This window comes from Pleurodeles waltl, chromosome 3_1 (assembly GCF_031143425.1).
Source record: "Pleurodeles waltl isolate 20211129_DDA chromosome 3_1, aPleWal1.hap1.20221129, whole genome shotgun sequence".
Lineage (NCBI taxonomy): Eukaryota > Metazoa > Chordata > Amphibia > Caudata > Salamandridae > Pleurodeles > Pleurodeles waltl.
This window is the reverse complement of record NC_090440.1, coordinates 1,221,122,914-1,221,138,934: the sequence shown is the minus strand read 5'-3', so window position 1 is coordinate 1,221,138,934 and position 16,021 is coordinate 1,221,122,914. Positions and strand designations below refer to the sequence as shown.

Below are 16,021 nucleotides of genomic sequence, written 5' to 3'. Positions count from 1 at the left end.
AGTTATCTACTGTAATAAGATCTGCTACACCCTGGCCAAGAAAGGTTGTTTCTACTCACCTCAGGGCTGTGATTGATCCTTGACTCTCCCCAAATGCATCCTAATTACAGATATCTGCCAGATGATACATGGTCATCTTTGCATAATTTTGCAAAACGGTACTGCCTCACGTCTCAGCCTCGTAGTTATGGGCACTCAGCCAAGGAATCCATGGAACACTTTTCAGACAAACTACCATACTCCATCCTACTTCCGAGGACGTTATTACTTTAGGACACATTAGGAGGCAATAAATCTGCAAGGAAGATTCAACAGAAGTAAAAATGATATACCTTGAAATATCAGACCTTTGATACATAACCTTCTCTTCCCTGAGGAATTAATGTCATGACAAATATTTTCCCAAGGTGTTTCTCCCCACTCGCCTCTACTGGGAGAAAGTTCAGGAACTGATGCCAGTGTGCCTAATATATATATGGTGTGGTTTCATCATTTCCCAAGAGAGAGCTGTGATTGGAGCTCTATGGTTCCACCTGGTGGCGCTGGAGAGCTATTGCTGGAAATACGCTTTACAGAAAGGTCTGAAGCTGGAAAATATAATTCATAAGGTGAGGAAACTGATGGAAGATTCTGTATTCACCAGGAACACTAGTTACTAATGGTAGGTCTTTCACTTCAGACGTAAACCTCCACCTGTCAATGGATTTGATGCTCTTGATTACAGTCTTGGGTTGCCCATGCTCCGAAATATAAACCAACTCTTACAAATCCCAGAATGTACAAGATTCCGAATCCCTGTGTAGCTAAATCGATGTAAATAAAAGCTAAGCACACTGGTTAGGAATTCCTGATCGAACAATATTTGGACAATCTTTTTCAATGCTTAAGCAGCAAACACCCAAAGCACATTCTTCAGAGAAGAGTTAAACTTTCATTTTCCCAATAACTCATGAAAACTACCATGCAGAAACAGGCTAGAGACTACTGAACGCTGACCGAGAAAGAAATCGCTACCGCAAACTTTCGTTTGGTAATCGCCACCCTTCCACTCTGTAGTTGTACATTACTCTCTTAAGTGGCTGCAGTGTAACTTGTGTGGTACCATTTAAAAACACATGGAACAAAAATAATGTAATGTTCTTCGTGATGATTAGTTAAATGACAAAGGGCAAAGAAGCATATCAATGGGGTTTTGCTTGGCAATAATATTATTACGTCACTCTCCGAGAATCAACCCAGAATAAGAAACAGGCGGAATACGTTTGTCGAATTTTTAATAGTAAAAATGAGAATCAAATAGGAGCAACAATTATCAGACAGCAGCCATGTTTTGACAATCAATTTCCCGTTAAATTACAGTAAATGCATTACATAAAAACGCGGATTTCCAATCCTCTCTGGATTTGAAATTCTACCCTTCACCCCTGAACAGAAAGTTGAGCAGATGATTAGTCAGCACATTTTCCTTTTTCATTTTAAATTTGCGAGTCCATGTGACTTGCTTTCTTCTTTCTGCCCAGCTGTGGAGCAGCAGCTTCAAAGACGAACCCGTCAGCAATATTTGACTGAACTCCGAGACCTCCTCGTTGTTGGAGACCTCCATGTTATTAATTAACTGCTCAGACTTCTTTAAACCTAAAAGATGAAAACAAAAACGACAATGTGTTTTAAGAGATGGGCAAGTTAAACATATTTGAGTGCTCCGCCATTCATGAGTGTTTTACTAAGACTGTGAAGGAGTAATTAATTTTCACATCCGTAAGCACATTTAATTTAAACATTAAATGTCCTCTCAAATTACTATTACATCTTGTATAAACTCAGGTGCAGCTGTACATGGCATTCAATCTTTGTTTTCTGCCAGAAGCCTCATCCAGATGCAAAGAAAAAGTGGGACATCGGAAAGCTTGAGAGAAATGTGAACACCGAAAAGCAGGAGAACGAAAGCTAGGAAAAGAGAGAGATTGACGTGAAACATACGAAATACGCAGTATAAATAAGAAGTTGAGGACTGCAGGCAGTAGCCGGGGAGATAAGGCAGGGCTGGTCAGGGTGGCACTGCAGTGAAAGAGTCATCACCTGCCTCCAGGTATTTTATATACAGAGGGCCACCGTCCCATGTGAAAATGATTCATAGTATGAGGAGGATGTGGGGCCTTGAAGGGGACAGGGCTAAGAGCCAGGCACAGCCTGAGTCACTTTTAAATGCACCTCCAACAGCTTACTCCTGCCCCCATCTTCCTAGTCTACACTTAGCCATGGACGGTGCCGCCGATGTCCTGGGGAGGCTTCACACCCACTAATGGGCATCTACTGAGCAAAACATCCAATCAATCATCTGGAAACTTGCGCTGTGCAGCCGTTTCCAGCTAATTGTGTGCACAGTGTGATGTTGACTCCTGTTGGAGTGTGACCTTTAAAATTAATATTAACATGAAAAGCTCGAGATACAGTGTATCGTGAAGCTGCATAGAAAATGTGTTAAGGTAGAAAATAATACACACGTTTGAAATGTGCCCACGGGGAGTGGCTACCAATGTATACGAAGACTAATTAAAGTTATTAATGATGAATTAATCATGTACTAACGTTTTGAATTTGCATTAGCATATCTTAATTAGAGTCATGTATTAGGGGTTTGTTAACTTAATCACTAGGCCTTAGTTTAGCGAGGGTCTGGGCCTAGTTGTCTGGTCTCATATTAAACTGTGTTTTTCCTAACGTGCAATGTACTGTTCTCCTGAAGGACACAAAGCTGTACTTTTCCAGAAGCTAGAGATGTGCGTGTGTGTAGCTGTAGTAAATTCTTTCTCATGAGACCCGACTTGCTAAGGACATTCTTGCCGAATGCAACAGTGTAATTCGTAACAGGTGCAAGGCTGCCTAGACTAGGAGAAAACAATGGGACTACTGACTGGAGCGTAAAGTGTAACTTTTCTTACCTGACATTCCAACCGATGAAGACGTCAATAACATGGGCCAATCAACTACATGAGAACTGTGTTTTGTGGAAAATTCTAGTAAGGTGCGTGGAGAATTATTGGATGGAGAAAATGATGCACCAAAAATGATCCAATGGGGAATTAAGGGCTAGTTTGACAGTTTTGATATAACCGCATAACCCGAGTAGAAATCGGCCATTAACGGACATTCCACTTGAAGCTATACCTTGCCATTTGCGACTTTGCCGTTTATTCTTCTGATACTTTAACCATCATCAGCCCATTCCTTACATGATACTTACTTCTCCTCCTTATGAGGGAAAAGCCTTATTCTTAGCTATGCCATACTGAGACTTTGCCCAGTCCTGTTCTTGCTGATGGTGAATCGACTGATGTCCTGAGGACGAAGACTGACGCGGATTGCTGATTCGTTGGAGGGGTAACTATCTGATGAAAATTGTAATTGTCTGTTTGCCTTTTCTTTCTAGGTACCAACTGCTCTTTTGATAGAGTCCATAGTTAGATGTTTTCCAAATTTGTGTTTCCTAAATTGTTTTGCATGAAGCCCAACATGCCGATGCTAATTCGAGGGTAGTTAAGGTGTTCACCACAATCTGACACAAATAGACAAATGACTGAATTCTTGCTTTGTTGAATCACGTATCATTGCTACTTGCTAAACTGTTTCTTACTAATGACATGTTAATGCTGGACGTATATGCTCTATACTTTATATTCATTGTGTTTTAATTACAAGTTTGAAGAGTTACTAATGAGATTGACTGCTAATGAGATTAACGGAGATATTAGATTGTAACAAATAGGGAAATACATTTTCTAACTCAACTAAATTGGTGTGGTTATTCATGACTGAAAGGTCATGGTGTTTTAGCTTTATTGATTCATATTAAATGTTATTGATTATCTAATTGATTAGTTACTAAGAGATTGATTGGGTTATTGAAATATTGTTTTTGTAATGCCAGAAAGATACCTCATACTAGGAAGTCGTGGTCAAAAGGTACATCGGCCTAGGCATGTCTCCTAGTAAGTGTACTTATCAAGGTTCTGACGCACTATCACTCCTCACCAGGTGACCATGTGATGGGAGCCGGTATCATGAGACACATGTGAGTCGAAAGGTCTGTAACATATAACACTGGAGAACTGGCATTGTGCACGCCAAGCGTGTGATGTCCTAGTGCTCAACAAGACTCCTTTTTTTTAGCATAAGAGCACCTGAGGTCCTTTATTGCGTCATTTTAGAAATTTTAGGTCTGTTTTTCAGTGCCCATTGCTTTTTTGATCACACAGTCTTTCCTCACGGCCAGAGAGTCTCCCAGTGACATGAAGAAGTAATGTAGCCCACCTGAAGGTCAAGGGGCTATGGCAATGTCTTCAGGAAAAAGGCAACAGGGGTTGCTGGCTGATCTGGCTTCCCTTGTTCGTTTGATCCCATCTTTGATCACTAAAAAATGTTAAGAAGGAGTGGTAGGTGCCTCAAGTGGATTTGGTTTGCGGTTGTCTGAAAATAAGGACACATCCTTCAGCTAACAGTGTCCAGTAGGTGATGCCAATGACCAGCAGGTAGACCATGAACAGGCATGTTTTTCTGGGGGCAGCGAAAGAGTCACTAGAGATCTTTAGGGGCAACAGGGTATATAGTGTTCAGTCCTCTATGGTACACTCCCAGGTGCAGCAAGTTTTTGCCAAAAGACAGGCCACCAAGGCACTTGACTGATAGGTACAAGAGGAGCTCCACAGGTCCAGTTAAATAGGGGTAATCCTCTGTGTTAGAAATAGGCTTCTGGTTGGCTAGGATATACACCTCAGCCAGGCAGAACATACCCACTCTAGTCAGGGCTTGGGAGTTACACGTCTAAGATAACCCCTGCTCACCCCCTGGGTAGCTTGGCACGAGCAGTCAGGCTTAACCTGGAGGCAATGTGTAAAGCGTTTGCACAACACCCAACACACGTGACGCAAAATATACACCACAAACTAAACACAACACTGAGCTATGTAAAAATAATCTGTATTGCACAAAACATAATTAGACCAACATTACACGTAAGTAATACCCTGCTACCTTAGCAGTTTTCAGAAGGTTACACAAGTTACTAATACTCTGGGAGAATATGCAGTTGTCACATTAAAACACGTAAGTACTCATAATTCTGCAACATAAGCAGTAGTCAGGAATTACAGTAAAAGGTATATGCACTTGTCATGAACAATTCCTAAATACCCATAAAAGGAACCTTAGAAAATATACCACGAGTCATCTAATTACATATCAGCTAGACATGCCCATAAACGAAACACTAGCACATATATGTAGAACCAATAAACAGTTTAGGAAATAACAAGCATCTACAAGTCTGTATTAGGCTCCTAGAGGCTAGATTTCCTAAAGAGTACCTGGGTTTTGGTAGGAGAGGCACTTCCAGTGCTTAACGAGGAACACGGGGGCCCCCCGGCGCTCCTGTGCACGAAACGGGGGCCTACCTCGTGGTGGGGGCCTGCCTCGGCCTCCTCACACCCTGTCCATGGGGTGGGGGCCAGGCTTGGCCCCAGCAACAAGTTGCAGCGTAAACGGCGGGAAGGGACCTCCACTGAGGTCTCCTTTCCCGATTTTTGGTGGGTAAAAAGAAATGCCCAAAATTAGGAGCGTTCTGCTCCTAGTGCAGCGACTGGGGAAGGGGGCACTCCCCGTGCCTTCCCCTAGTCCTGCCAAGTAACAAGAAGGAGCTCGGACCCCTCCGGGGGCCCGAAGGAAAGACTCGCCCGCACCCAATGTGGTGCGCGAGTCAGGGGAAGCTGCTCCCAAGCCGTTGGGAGGCTTCCCTGTAAGGACGCAGGCGGCTGCTGCCCCGTGGCGTTCCTGGGAGCGGACAGTGCCCCGGTGGCGCCGCTACGTGCGTGCTGGCTCCAGTTGAAGTGTCATTGTGCCCCGGGGGCACTGGGAGTAGCGCGGATCTCGCGCTGAGTAGAGCCCAGCACCCCGGCTGCGACGGTGATTTCTAGGGAATAAATAAAGCGCTTCCCAATCGCTGAAATAAGTTTGGAGCCCCAGGTTGCGGCGGTGTCCTGGGGCAAAGGTACAGCGTTTTTTAGAGCGCTCAGGGCAAAATTAAAGCCCGCGCTGCGGCGGTGATATGTTCCAGCAATTTCAAGAGAGGAGCGCTTTTCCAAAGCGGTAAGACAACGCTGGAGAAATCGGTGCAGGGGTCAGGGGCACAGCACCCTGCCCCTGGTAGCAATCCGGAGCCCAAGGAGCACAGGGCTGGTGGGCCCAACTACAGACCAGCACAAGGGGTGCAGATGGTGGCAGTTCCTCCTAGTGACCAGGCAGGTCACAGGTCAGCACAACAGCAGCAGTCCAAGGTGGTTTCCTGGAGAGTCCATTCATTAGCGTTCTGTGTCTAGTTTCCAGTTCCAAGAATGTTCAAATTGTGGGGAAAATTCCCCTGTACTTATAGTCAGTTCTTACAGTGTTTTTCAATGGTAGCGAGAGGAGGTTCCAGCCAGTTACAACTGGTTCTGGGAGTGCCGCCTCTTTCCTTTCAGTACAGGCTCTAGACATCAGTGGGGGGTTAACAACCAGATTGTGTGAGGCCAGGGCACAGTCTTTACAAATGCAGGTGTGCCCCGCCTCTCCCTTCTCTCAGCCCAGGAAGGCTTTACAATATATAAATGCACCTCTGTGTCACCTCCACCCTCCATGTGTTCAGGCTGTCTGAGAAATATGCACAAAGCCCCAACTGTCAGTCTGCCCAGACGTTGATTGGAGACAAGCTGTAAAACACCAAAGTCATAAGCAGAGATAAATGCGCACTTTCTAGAAGTAGCATTTCTGTGATAGTAATAAAAAATACACCTACCCCAGTAAGCAGCATTTCTCATCACTATCACAACCATACCAAACATGCCTACGCTACCCCTCATAAATCAGACAATACCCCTTACACATAAGGCAGGACATCTCCAATGCAATCCTATGAGGAGGCAGCACCCACAGCAGTGAGACTCCAAGTTAGGCTGTTTGTCCCTACCAGGACAGGCCATGTAACATGGCACATGTTCTGCCTTCTACATACATGGCACCCTGCCCAAAGGGCTAGCTAGGGTGTACCTTAGGGGTTACTTACATGTAGTAAAAGGGGAGTTTATGGGCCTGGCAAGTAAATTTAGATGCCAGGTCCCTGTGGCAGAAAACTGCGCACACAGGCTCAGCGCTAGCAGGCCTTAGATAGGTTTGACATGCTACTTCAGTGGGTGGCACAAGCAGCGCTGCAGGCCCACTAGTAGCATTTAATTTACAGGCCCTGGGTATAGGGATACCACTTTACAAGGGACTTATAGGTAAATTAAATATGCCAATCAGGTATAATCCAATCATACCAAATTTGTAAGAGAGAGCACATGCACTTTAGCACTGGTTAGCAGTGAAAAAGTGTTCAGAGTCAAAAAGTCAGCCAACAAAGGTCAGAAAAATAAGGAGGCAAAAAGCAAAAATTCTGGGGAATTAACCTGTAAAAGGGCCAGGTCCAACACTCTGGCATAACAGGTTAGAGAAAGGCCAATATGATTCTTGACAAATCTGTCCCTACAGGAACCACCACAAGGTGATCCATTTTTGTTTTCGGAACATATAAGTGGACAGAGCCACTAGAACACCTGCTAACCACTAGGATCCAGGTTTTTAGGAGCCCCTGCTTCACATAAGCATTTGGTTAGAAAGTGAGATGGCATGCATGAAGCATCACCAGGCGATACTTCGAGACAGTGCAAAGTACAAGTAGGGCCAAACGAGCATGAATATCCGCTAATGTTTGTAAAATTTAGGTAGCACATGACAGAAATACAGCAGGTTGCAACCTGTTCCTTGGTGATTTATGGCAACATAGTACTTTGAGATGGTGGTGTTAGGTGACATAACACCACGGGTAAAAGGAGGTAGGATAGGACTACTGAACCGTTGTTTACCAGTAGGCTATCACCAGCAGGGTGTGAAAAGGATAGTAAGCAATGATATCTTTGGTTGGAGAGTCGAGACATCAGATCAGTAATGAAGCTTTCAGCAGGGAAGAGCAGGGAAGCGTCAAGGATATTTTCTATGGCAAGGATAGAAGCATAGAAAGCAATCACAAAAATCACAGAAGACATCAACAAGTATACTGAAAAGCTGCATGATGCTTAAGTTGAGGAAGGAGAGAAGAGATAAACAAAAAGGGTTATACACGAAACAAAGGGTAACAGTAAAAAAAAAAACAGGTTTAAAAAATGCTAAAACTTTGCACGAAGATGATGAAATACTTAGTGACATCAAGAACTGTCTAGGTAGAAGGAAGATGGAAAAGTGGGAATGTGTAGTTTGGAGTTGCATTGGGCAGGAAGAGGTGCAGAATGGGGCATGAGCCAAGCATAAAAACAGAATGGGAGGGAGGGGTGTTAAGGAAGACAGTTACAAGGATAGAACTTGAACAAAATACGGGTAGGTGGGAATTAAAGGAAAAAGGAACAAAGAGGATTATGTAGTCCTCAGCCTGGTGAGTGTGATAGTGAGAAAGAAGGGAAGTATAAAAAGGGAAAAGTGGTGAAGAGAGAAAAAGGGAGGAATGATTGATGACAAGTGTGTCAGAGAGATAAACACAAACGAAAAAGGCATTACAAGAGCTTACCCAGTTTATAGATTCTAACAGAATTTTGCAATCAACTCAATCAGGTTTTTGCCACGTTTGAAAGCTCTTAGAGGTCTCCAAATTTATTAAATTAAGCTTGAGGTAACAAAGCTGTTGGCAACCTTTGGGATTTGTTGGCTGCTTTCAACAGTATCCCATGAGATCTTGTTGGAACATCTGGATGCAGCTGGGGTGAAGGGCTGTGCCTATCTGTGGTTATAATCATTTCTATCAAGATTTCAGGTAGTATGTATTCAGCCTTTTATCTCTAGTTTTAAGGAATTAAGACATGATGTCCCTCAGGGTTTGGCCTTAAGTCCTTCATTGTTTAACAACTACATGGCACCCTCCGGCCAAGGTGGTAGAACCTTCGGTATTTAATAAAATATCATACTCTGATGACACACAACTCATGTTCTCTTTCCAGCAGGTAGATGTTGCATTGGTGGATTGTTTCCATGTTTGTCTTGCTGCTATTGCTAATTGGATGCAACAGAGCTGCCACAACTTGAACTCCAAAAAATGAAACGCTCTAGCATTTGGAAATCCCTCCCTTTTTGATCTCCGGAGGCTAAGGTCTAAAGATCTTGACAACTCCGTCCACCCCGACTCCTGCTGTGGATATGAAGAACCTTGTGGTAACATTTTATAAGGATCTCTCCTTCAAACCACATATTAGGTAAGGAGATTAGTGCAACTTGCTTTGGAGTACTGAAGTCCTTACATAAAACTTAAAAATTCTTATCTGCCCACACAAGGAAGTCTATTATGTAAACGATGGTGACATCTCGGTTGGACTATTCAAACTCTCTGTAATTGGGGATCCAGCCTAGGATTCTAAACAAATTACAGTTAGTGCAAAATGTGGCAACTCACTTGATCCTAAAGTGCTCAAGAAGACAGGCTATGTGCCTCAGACTAAAGAAGCTCTGCTGGTTACCTGTGAGCAAAAGGATAGTTTTTAAGGCCCTGTTGATCCCCTTTACAGCTACAGAAAATTAGGGGCCTCGCTACCTTGGCAGTAGATTCAGCAAGAGAGAGATCTGAGGTTCTCTAATGAGGGACTTCTCTCTCTTCAACCCTAGAGTGTGGCTAGCCAGCAGATGTGGAAGTTCCTTTTCTTTTCAGGTAGCAACATTGTGGAATGCTCTGGTGAGAGAGATCAGTATCACAAACTCAGAAGTTCACTTTTAAAAGATTTGAAGACCTTCCTTTTAAGGAACATCTAGCTTATTATGTGTTTTTTTTTCTTCTGGGTGTGCTAAGATATTTCTTCAGAGGCAGGTGTTTGTGCTTTAGAAGAAGCATTTCATTAATTAATACGTGGAAGTAATGATGCTGAAAAAGGACAGAGAAGAGGAAGACAGTGGAGTCACAGAGGAGCAGTAGCAATCAGTGGAGTAGTGTAACAAACTGCCACAATTCATACCAAAGTATCTTGATGTAGTTGAAATTTTAATGCTGTCCCTCATACTACAGAAGTCATTAATACATGACAATACATGCATTATGTTAACCAAAGTACTAAAAGATTGAATGTAGAAAATGCCATGAGAAGTAATTTAAACTGCACATTCATTTGAACTAGCGTTAGCAACATTGGTGGTATAGCTTATATATCAAATGTTTGCAGAATTTAATTGATGTTATGTTATAATTTAGACCTTAGATTAACAGAATGTATTGAAACGATATTGAATTTCTAATGATTAATGATTTAAATATGTGTGAAAAAATACAGAAATGCAGTTCTGCGTTATATCAATTGAAATGTATTAACAGTCATTCAGTTTAAAGTGAATGCAACATGCATATTGTTGAAGTATTATTTATGTTGATTTCGCAAGCTGCATATTAAAAAATGTGTTTATTAAGATATATTATTGTGTTGCTGAAATTCACTTGCATTAGCCTAAGTGAGGGCTATAAGTCTTGTATTTCGTGACTGTGCATGAAATGCTGATTCATTTTCATACCATGAGGTTTCTTTCAGGCTTTAATCCCATGAGAAGAATAGCCTTTGGTAATAGGCCCTATTGTTTAGACACTGCAAGAAAGTGTAACTGTGTCCTTGATTTTGGAACATCCTCAGCAAATAGATTAACAAATTATACAAATGTTTCAATCTCATGTGAAGCTACATGGATGGAGGATGTTCTCATGACAGACCTGGGAAGAAATGTTGGTGTTACAATCTGAAGTCATGTGATCTTTTCTTAATGGTGATGACCCTTCAACTTAATATGGACTGTCACCTTTGGCGAATCAGATTGTTTCAAGAACTTTGATATATCGATGAACAGTGAGACTTTGATCAGATCTCCGGAGTTCCTGAATCTTTGCTGATGAAGAATCCATGAATGCTGAACCCCTTGGACAGGTATCTTGTCTGCTTTGCCACTTTGAGATGTCCTATAGAGACTTGGAGATTTTCTCCCTAACCTTTGCAGTAGACTCTTGATCTAGCTACTGACATGCTGACACTTTCTTTTTTGCCTTATCTTTTGCCCACCTTAGTTGGTACCTTGTTGCCCAAGATTTCCTTTTTCCAAGCTCTTTTGCCCTTTTTGTCTTTTGTCCGCATGTGTTCCGTCCCACAAGTTATTCTCTGATTTGGCCAACTGTAGGGCTACCCTGTGCCCAGCTAACATTGAACTTTGATGAATTTGAAACTGACTGATGCTGGCTAAGCCTGTCCAATGTGCTATTTCTATATCACAACTAATTTTACTAATGTTATGTACTTGTCTTATTGAATGCCTAGATCTTTTAATGTTAGTTTGCCTTAAAATATTTTGTTGTCGTGGGCAACTCTTGGTGATTCTGTATCTTTGTACCTTTTTTCTTGACAATTGTCTACATGACTTTGAGCTTGAGTTTGTAATAAACCCCTTAACTTTATTCCTGACTGGAGTTTTCCTTGTACGGTCAAATGGGTCGTACTGTGTAATTTGATTGGCTTTTATTGCATATGGTGTTAATGGTTCACCATACTCTTATCTGGGTTCAAAGGTCCATCGGCCTCGATGAGCACTGATTCCTGCAAAATAAGAAAATGCTTCAGCAAAGGCATAGAGTTTAACACAGGTTTGAGGAAATTAACAAACAAGTGGCTGTTTTCAAGTGGGTGAAATTCGCTTGGATATATGTTTGTAAGACTTCCATATTGGTAAGTTAAACAAAATGCCTTTCAGATATTTCGTTATGAATTTTGGATCCTATGACATCTGTCCCTGATGTATAGACACCATCAATTTGTTCCAATGACCTTGCATATTCAGTGATCTAGTTCTTAGGCCACCGGCTGCTGCTCTGTATTAGATTACTGCATCTTTACCCAATCAATTTATACACATTGTGCCATGTGATTCAGATTACCAGTGTAGTTTGAAGTTTCCAATATACATTGGTACAAATTTGCAGATTTGACCCTGTGATATATGCTCACTATGTGCATCCAAATTGCAATAGTTTTGATTTTCTCCAAAGACCATCTGCGTTCAGATATAACAGACTCAGTTGTTTGGCCTTAGACTCCTGTTTGGAAAGGGATGGCCTTCACTTTCAGCAAAATAGGTCCAACAATTATATTTGAATATTATTACTGATGTCACATTGAGTTGTCTTTGCCTTCAGAGCTGTTTTGGGCCTTTCCCATACGGCTGTGCACAATTGTAGCACCGACAGAAGGTAGCATTCCAACACAATATGGGGTTTTGACTCATTGTTTTTGCATTTTTGACTTGAAACTATGTATCCCTATAGGCAGGATTATTGCCTTCAAGGTAGCATGGACCGCTGACCCTCAAGCAGTCATCATGGAGTTAGCAATTTCCTCCTAGCAGGAAGAGTGCACACACACAATGGCGTGCCTTGTCTCCGCTATCTATTGGCCGTGGGATGCAGCGCAGCACATACAAGACCATTTTGAGCGCTGCATCCCACGAGAAGGAGGCATGTTGAACTAAGATCTTCATGACACCCTTTGTTCATGCTATTTTTGAATTACTCCCATTAAATTCATTTCCTTTTTATTTTTCATATCTTATTTAGCATTGCAGATTGGATTGCAGCACATGTAATTAAACAACATACACCTTTTACTCAAATCGATAAGTTAAGTGGATTCCATCTTTACATATATTTTGGGGTCCCATTGGTCTCTGACATTTAGTTTTGATCCTTAATTTGTAGCAGTCTTCCTTATATTTGACCCTCCCACATGACGAGCAACTCACTCCATCACTTTGCTACAGAGAGAAGCACACCATCTGATACAATAGATAAGTGTGATACTTTTTGTCATACCACCTAGTTCTTCCATTATGTTTTCATTTTTTAACCCACCCCACTATGTTATCAATACAGAGACATGGAGGGTCATTCTCAAAAATGCCTTTCTTTGGGCCCTGACGAGTTGCAGATTTGTTTAGGAGGCACTCCATGACCATACACATTTCTTACTACATGAGGCCTGACAGTATATATTTTAATACACAGGTTGTTCCACACCCTTCTCCTGATGAAGACCCGGTTAAATGCATAGAAAGCGCATGCTTCCTTAGAGGGTCAAAAACACTGACGGCTCATACATTGCCTGTAACAAAACTCAGATTTTTCTGAATCTATGAGACTGAAAATTGGGCTATAGAGGACAGGGTCATAGAAGAATCTGAAATATTTTGTGTTCTTGTATATGTAAAGTCACCTTTTTGATGCACTGCAAAACATCTTTTCAGTTTGCATGTATGAAGCACATTACTGTTTGATCATATGATGTATTGCCACTCAATGACTATTAAATACATCTCAGTCATCCAATAACCATGTTATTTTGGCATACATGTTTTGTGATTCATTTCGACAACATGATTTCACTTCATAAGCATTTGTGCTACTTCTGCTTTTGGTAATTGATGATGAATCATATAAACCATTTTTGTTTAGGTACTACATGATACCCAGCTTCTGAGGAATACACGGTTACCCTGTTGATGCTTAACATTTTGTCCAATGCATAGCAGATCCTAATGGAGAACACAATCCAGTGAAAGATGGTTCTCTTCTGCACTGTCTCACCTTTTTTCACTCCAGATAACCCAACAAAGTTCTGATCGTCCACCAAGTGGTCTTTAGCATGATCTATGTGGAAGCTCAGTGCTCTTTTGGGGCCAAGAGATTAAGGCACCAGAAACTTGGGTTGTGTCAGAACCTGCTGCAGGCCGTCTCTGAAGATGGCCATTTTTGCGAGCAAGATTGATAAGAGTGGGACTTCCTCTATTCCTGCTCAGGCAAATGGGGGTGGAATGAGGGAGCAGAATCACACTTTTACTTCTTGCATTTTTTACTCTTACCTGAGGACTTGGAGCGTGACAAAGACCCCCTTTTAAGCAGCTCCGCTGACTCTTGAGATGGGACTGAGAGTGAACCTTGGACACAGAACGTGATTTGAAACAGTCCTGTCACGGAGTCTTCCTATGCTTGGCAATGTAAAGCTTTGCCTTGTGTTCCCTGATGGTCTTTGGGTTCACTGACGCGCAGTCACCGCAGGCCTTGGAGTCATGACTTGACCCAAGGAACCACAGACATACCTGATGGGGATCTGTCACAGACATTTGTTTGTGACTGTCAGTACAAGGCATGAAACCTGTTTTAGGGGATGAGATCCCTTGCACACTGAAGACAATTTGGAAAATATTGAGGTGTCTTAGAGAGGAGAGGGAGCGTAAGATCCATGGCTGGTGGTGCAGAAACAATGGAACTGGAACATCCTGCAAGAGTGGTGGCTATAGAGGACCCGCACAACATTTTCAGAACATTGTTAGTGCAGAGTCGCAAGGAGCCACCATCTGGCAAGCAGAGATAACGCTGAAAAGTATCCAGATCCAGTCTGAATCCTGGGGAACATTCAAAAGGTGGAGAATCTGCAGCCAAAAGAAAAAGAGTTTGCCAGCTTTCTCTAAGCTAGGACCTTAATTCTTATATGGGATATGGATGGCATACGTTTGTTCTGCAAAGATGTAGCAGTGTGAGCGTTTGCGCAGTTTGTGCCTGCAGGTAGTTGGGAATATATTTTGGATCTCCTGTGTGTACTAACACTAAATGGACGATGAGGAGAGAGTGTCTGCCAGAGATGTGAACTGTAGGAGTCTCCCAGAACACTGCTTAAGTCATTGGAAATGTTCCTGGTGCTTATGAAAGGAAGGAGGAAGCCTGGGGCCCCTTTAAAGGTGGGAACAGATTCTGGCCCTTTCCTGCTTCATTCTTTATCTGATGTGTGCTACTGATAGTTCTGTGAACTAGCTAAGAGAGAAAGGCCCTACTCTTTTGTACTAACATAGCACTAGCCCTTTTCAGGGAATATTCAGTTCAAAATCTGTAGAACAAAGGCATGTGTAGGAATAGATAGAGTAAAGAGGGAGAAATTCCTCCGGAACAACACGGAAAATACATGGTTTTGGGAAACAACACATTGCAGTCTACTAACCCAGTATAAGTACAGGGTAGATTTCTCAAGTCAGTGTGCCAAAAGATCTCACGACCAGATTGGCAGCTCACATGAAGGACTGCATGAAGGATTACAGTGTCATGTACGAAGCCAAGGTACAAAGCTACTTGCACAGAGCTACAATGGGACTTTGCTGTAAATTAAAATTAATGCCTGAACAAAAATTGCAGGGGTGGGATTGTTGAGAATTGATTTCTATTGGGGACAACTATGGAGAAGATTAAGGAGAACCAAAGGAGGGGTGACGATGTACACAAATGCATTAGGAAGCATCAGTTTTAATGCATTACAGGGGCAGATGTGTCAGCAAATAGAAAGAGTAGTGCAATATCCTTCAAACTTTTACATCGTGGTGGCGACAGTTATCTGATCTAGTTTTGGATCTGTAAAGGTCAAGGTCAGCTGCCCTCAAATTTATGATTGATACTAGAAATTACCCCATTCCCCATAGCCCAGGAACTTTGGGCTGCCAGATTCAAAGAGAGGTTACTGAAGTCTGCAAAGCGCCATGTGCTTGTTAAGTTCAAAATAGTATTCACAAACACTATAAGGTGAATCAGCAATAGCTGTTGATAAAAACTACTGTCTTCATTATGACATGGCCACATCAGAAGGAAAAACTGCAGTCTTCAGTAGTGAGTCGGCTGACAGACTTTACATTGTTGGCAAAGTGTAGAACGAAGGTGGAGATCCCATGTGTTTCTTAGCAAAAAGATTGATCAGGTTAGTGAGAGAGCCCCTGGATCAACACTCACTAATCAGGGTGTTTTTTCACTATTCCATCAAAGGCAGTTATGAACATTCCCTCTTGTATGTGTGAGAGAAGCCAATGTGAGCCACACAACTATTTTCCTGACCTTTTAGGGTCTGGAAATTGTTAGTGTAAA

At 42.3% G+C, this 16,021-nt stretch overlaps 1 protein-coding gene across 2 annotated transcripts in view; it reads right to left on the bottom strand.

Annotated features, from left to right (window-relative positions):
* Nucleotides 1–1,257: 1,257 nt before the first annotated feature.
* SLC37A2 (solute carrier family 37 member 2) overlaps nucleotides 1,258–16,021 on the bottom strand; it is a 1,507,897-nt gene continuing 1,493,133 nt past the window's right edge. Inside the window, exon 18 of one of the 2 annotated variants that reach the window (XM_069224551.1) lies at nucleotides 1,258–1,635. In XM_069224551.1, the coding sequence (XP_069080652.1) occupies nucleotides 1,620–1,635 (16 nt within the window). In that variant the 3' untranslated portion in view covers nucleotides 1,258–1,619. The remainder of the gene's footprint in view (nucleotides 1,636–16,021) is intronic. The other variant, XM_069224550.1, reaches the window with a different exon arrangement.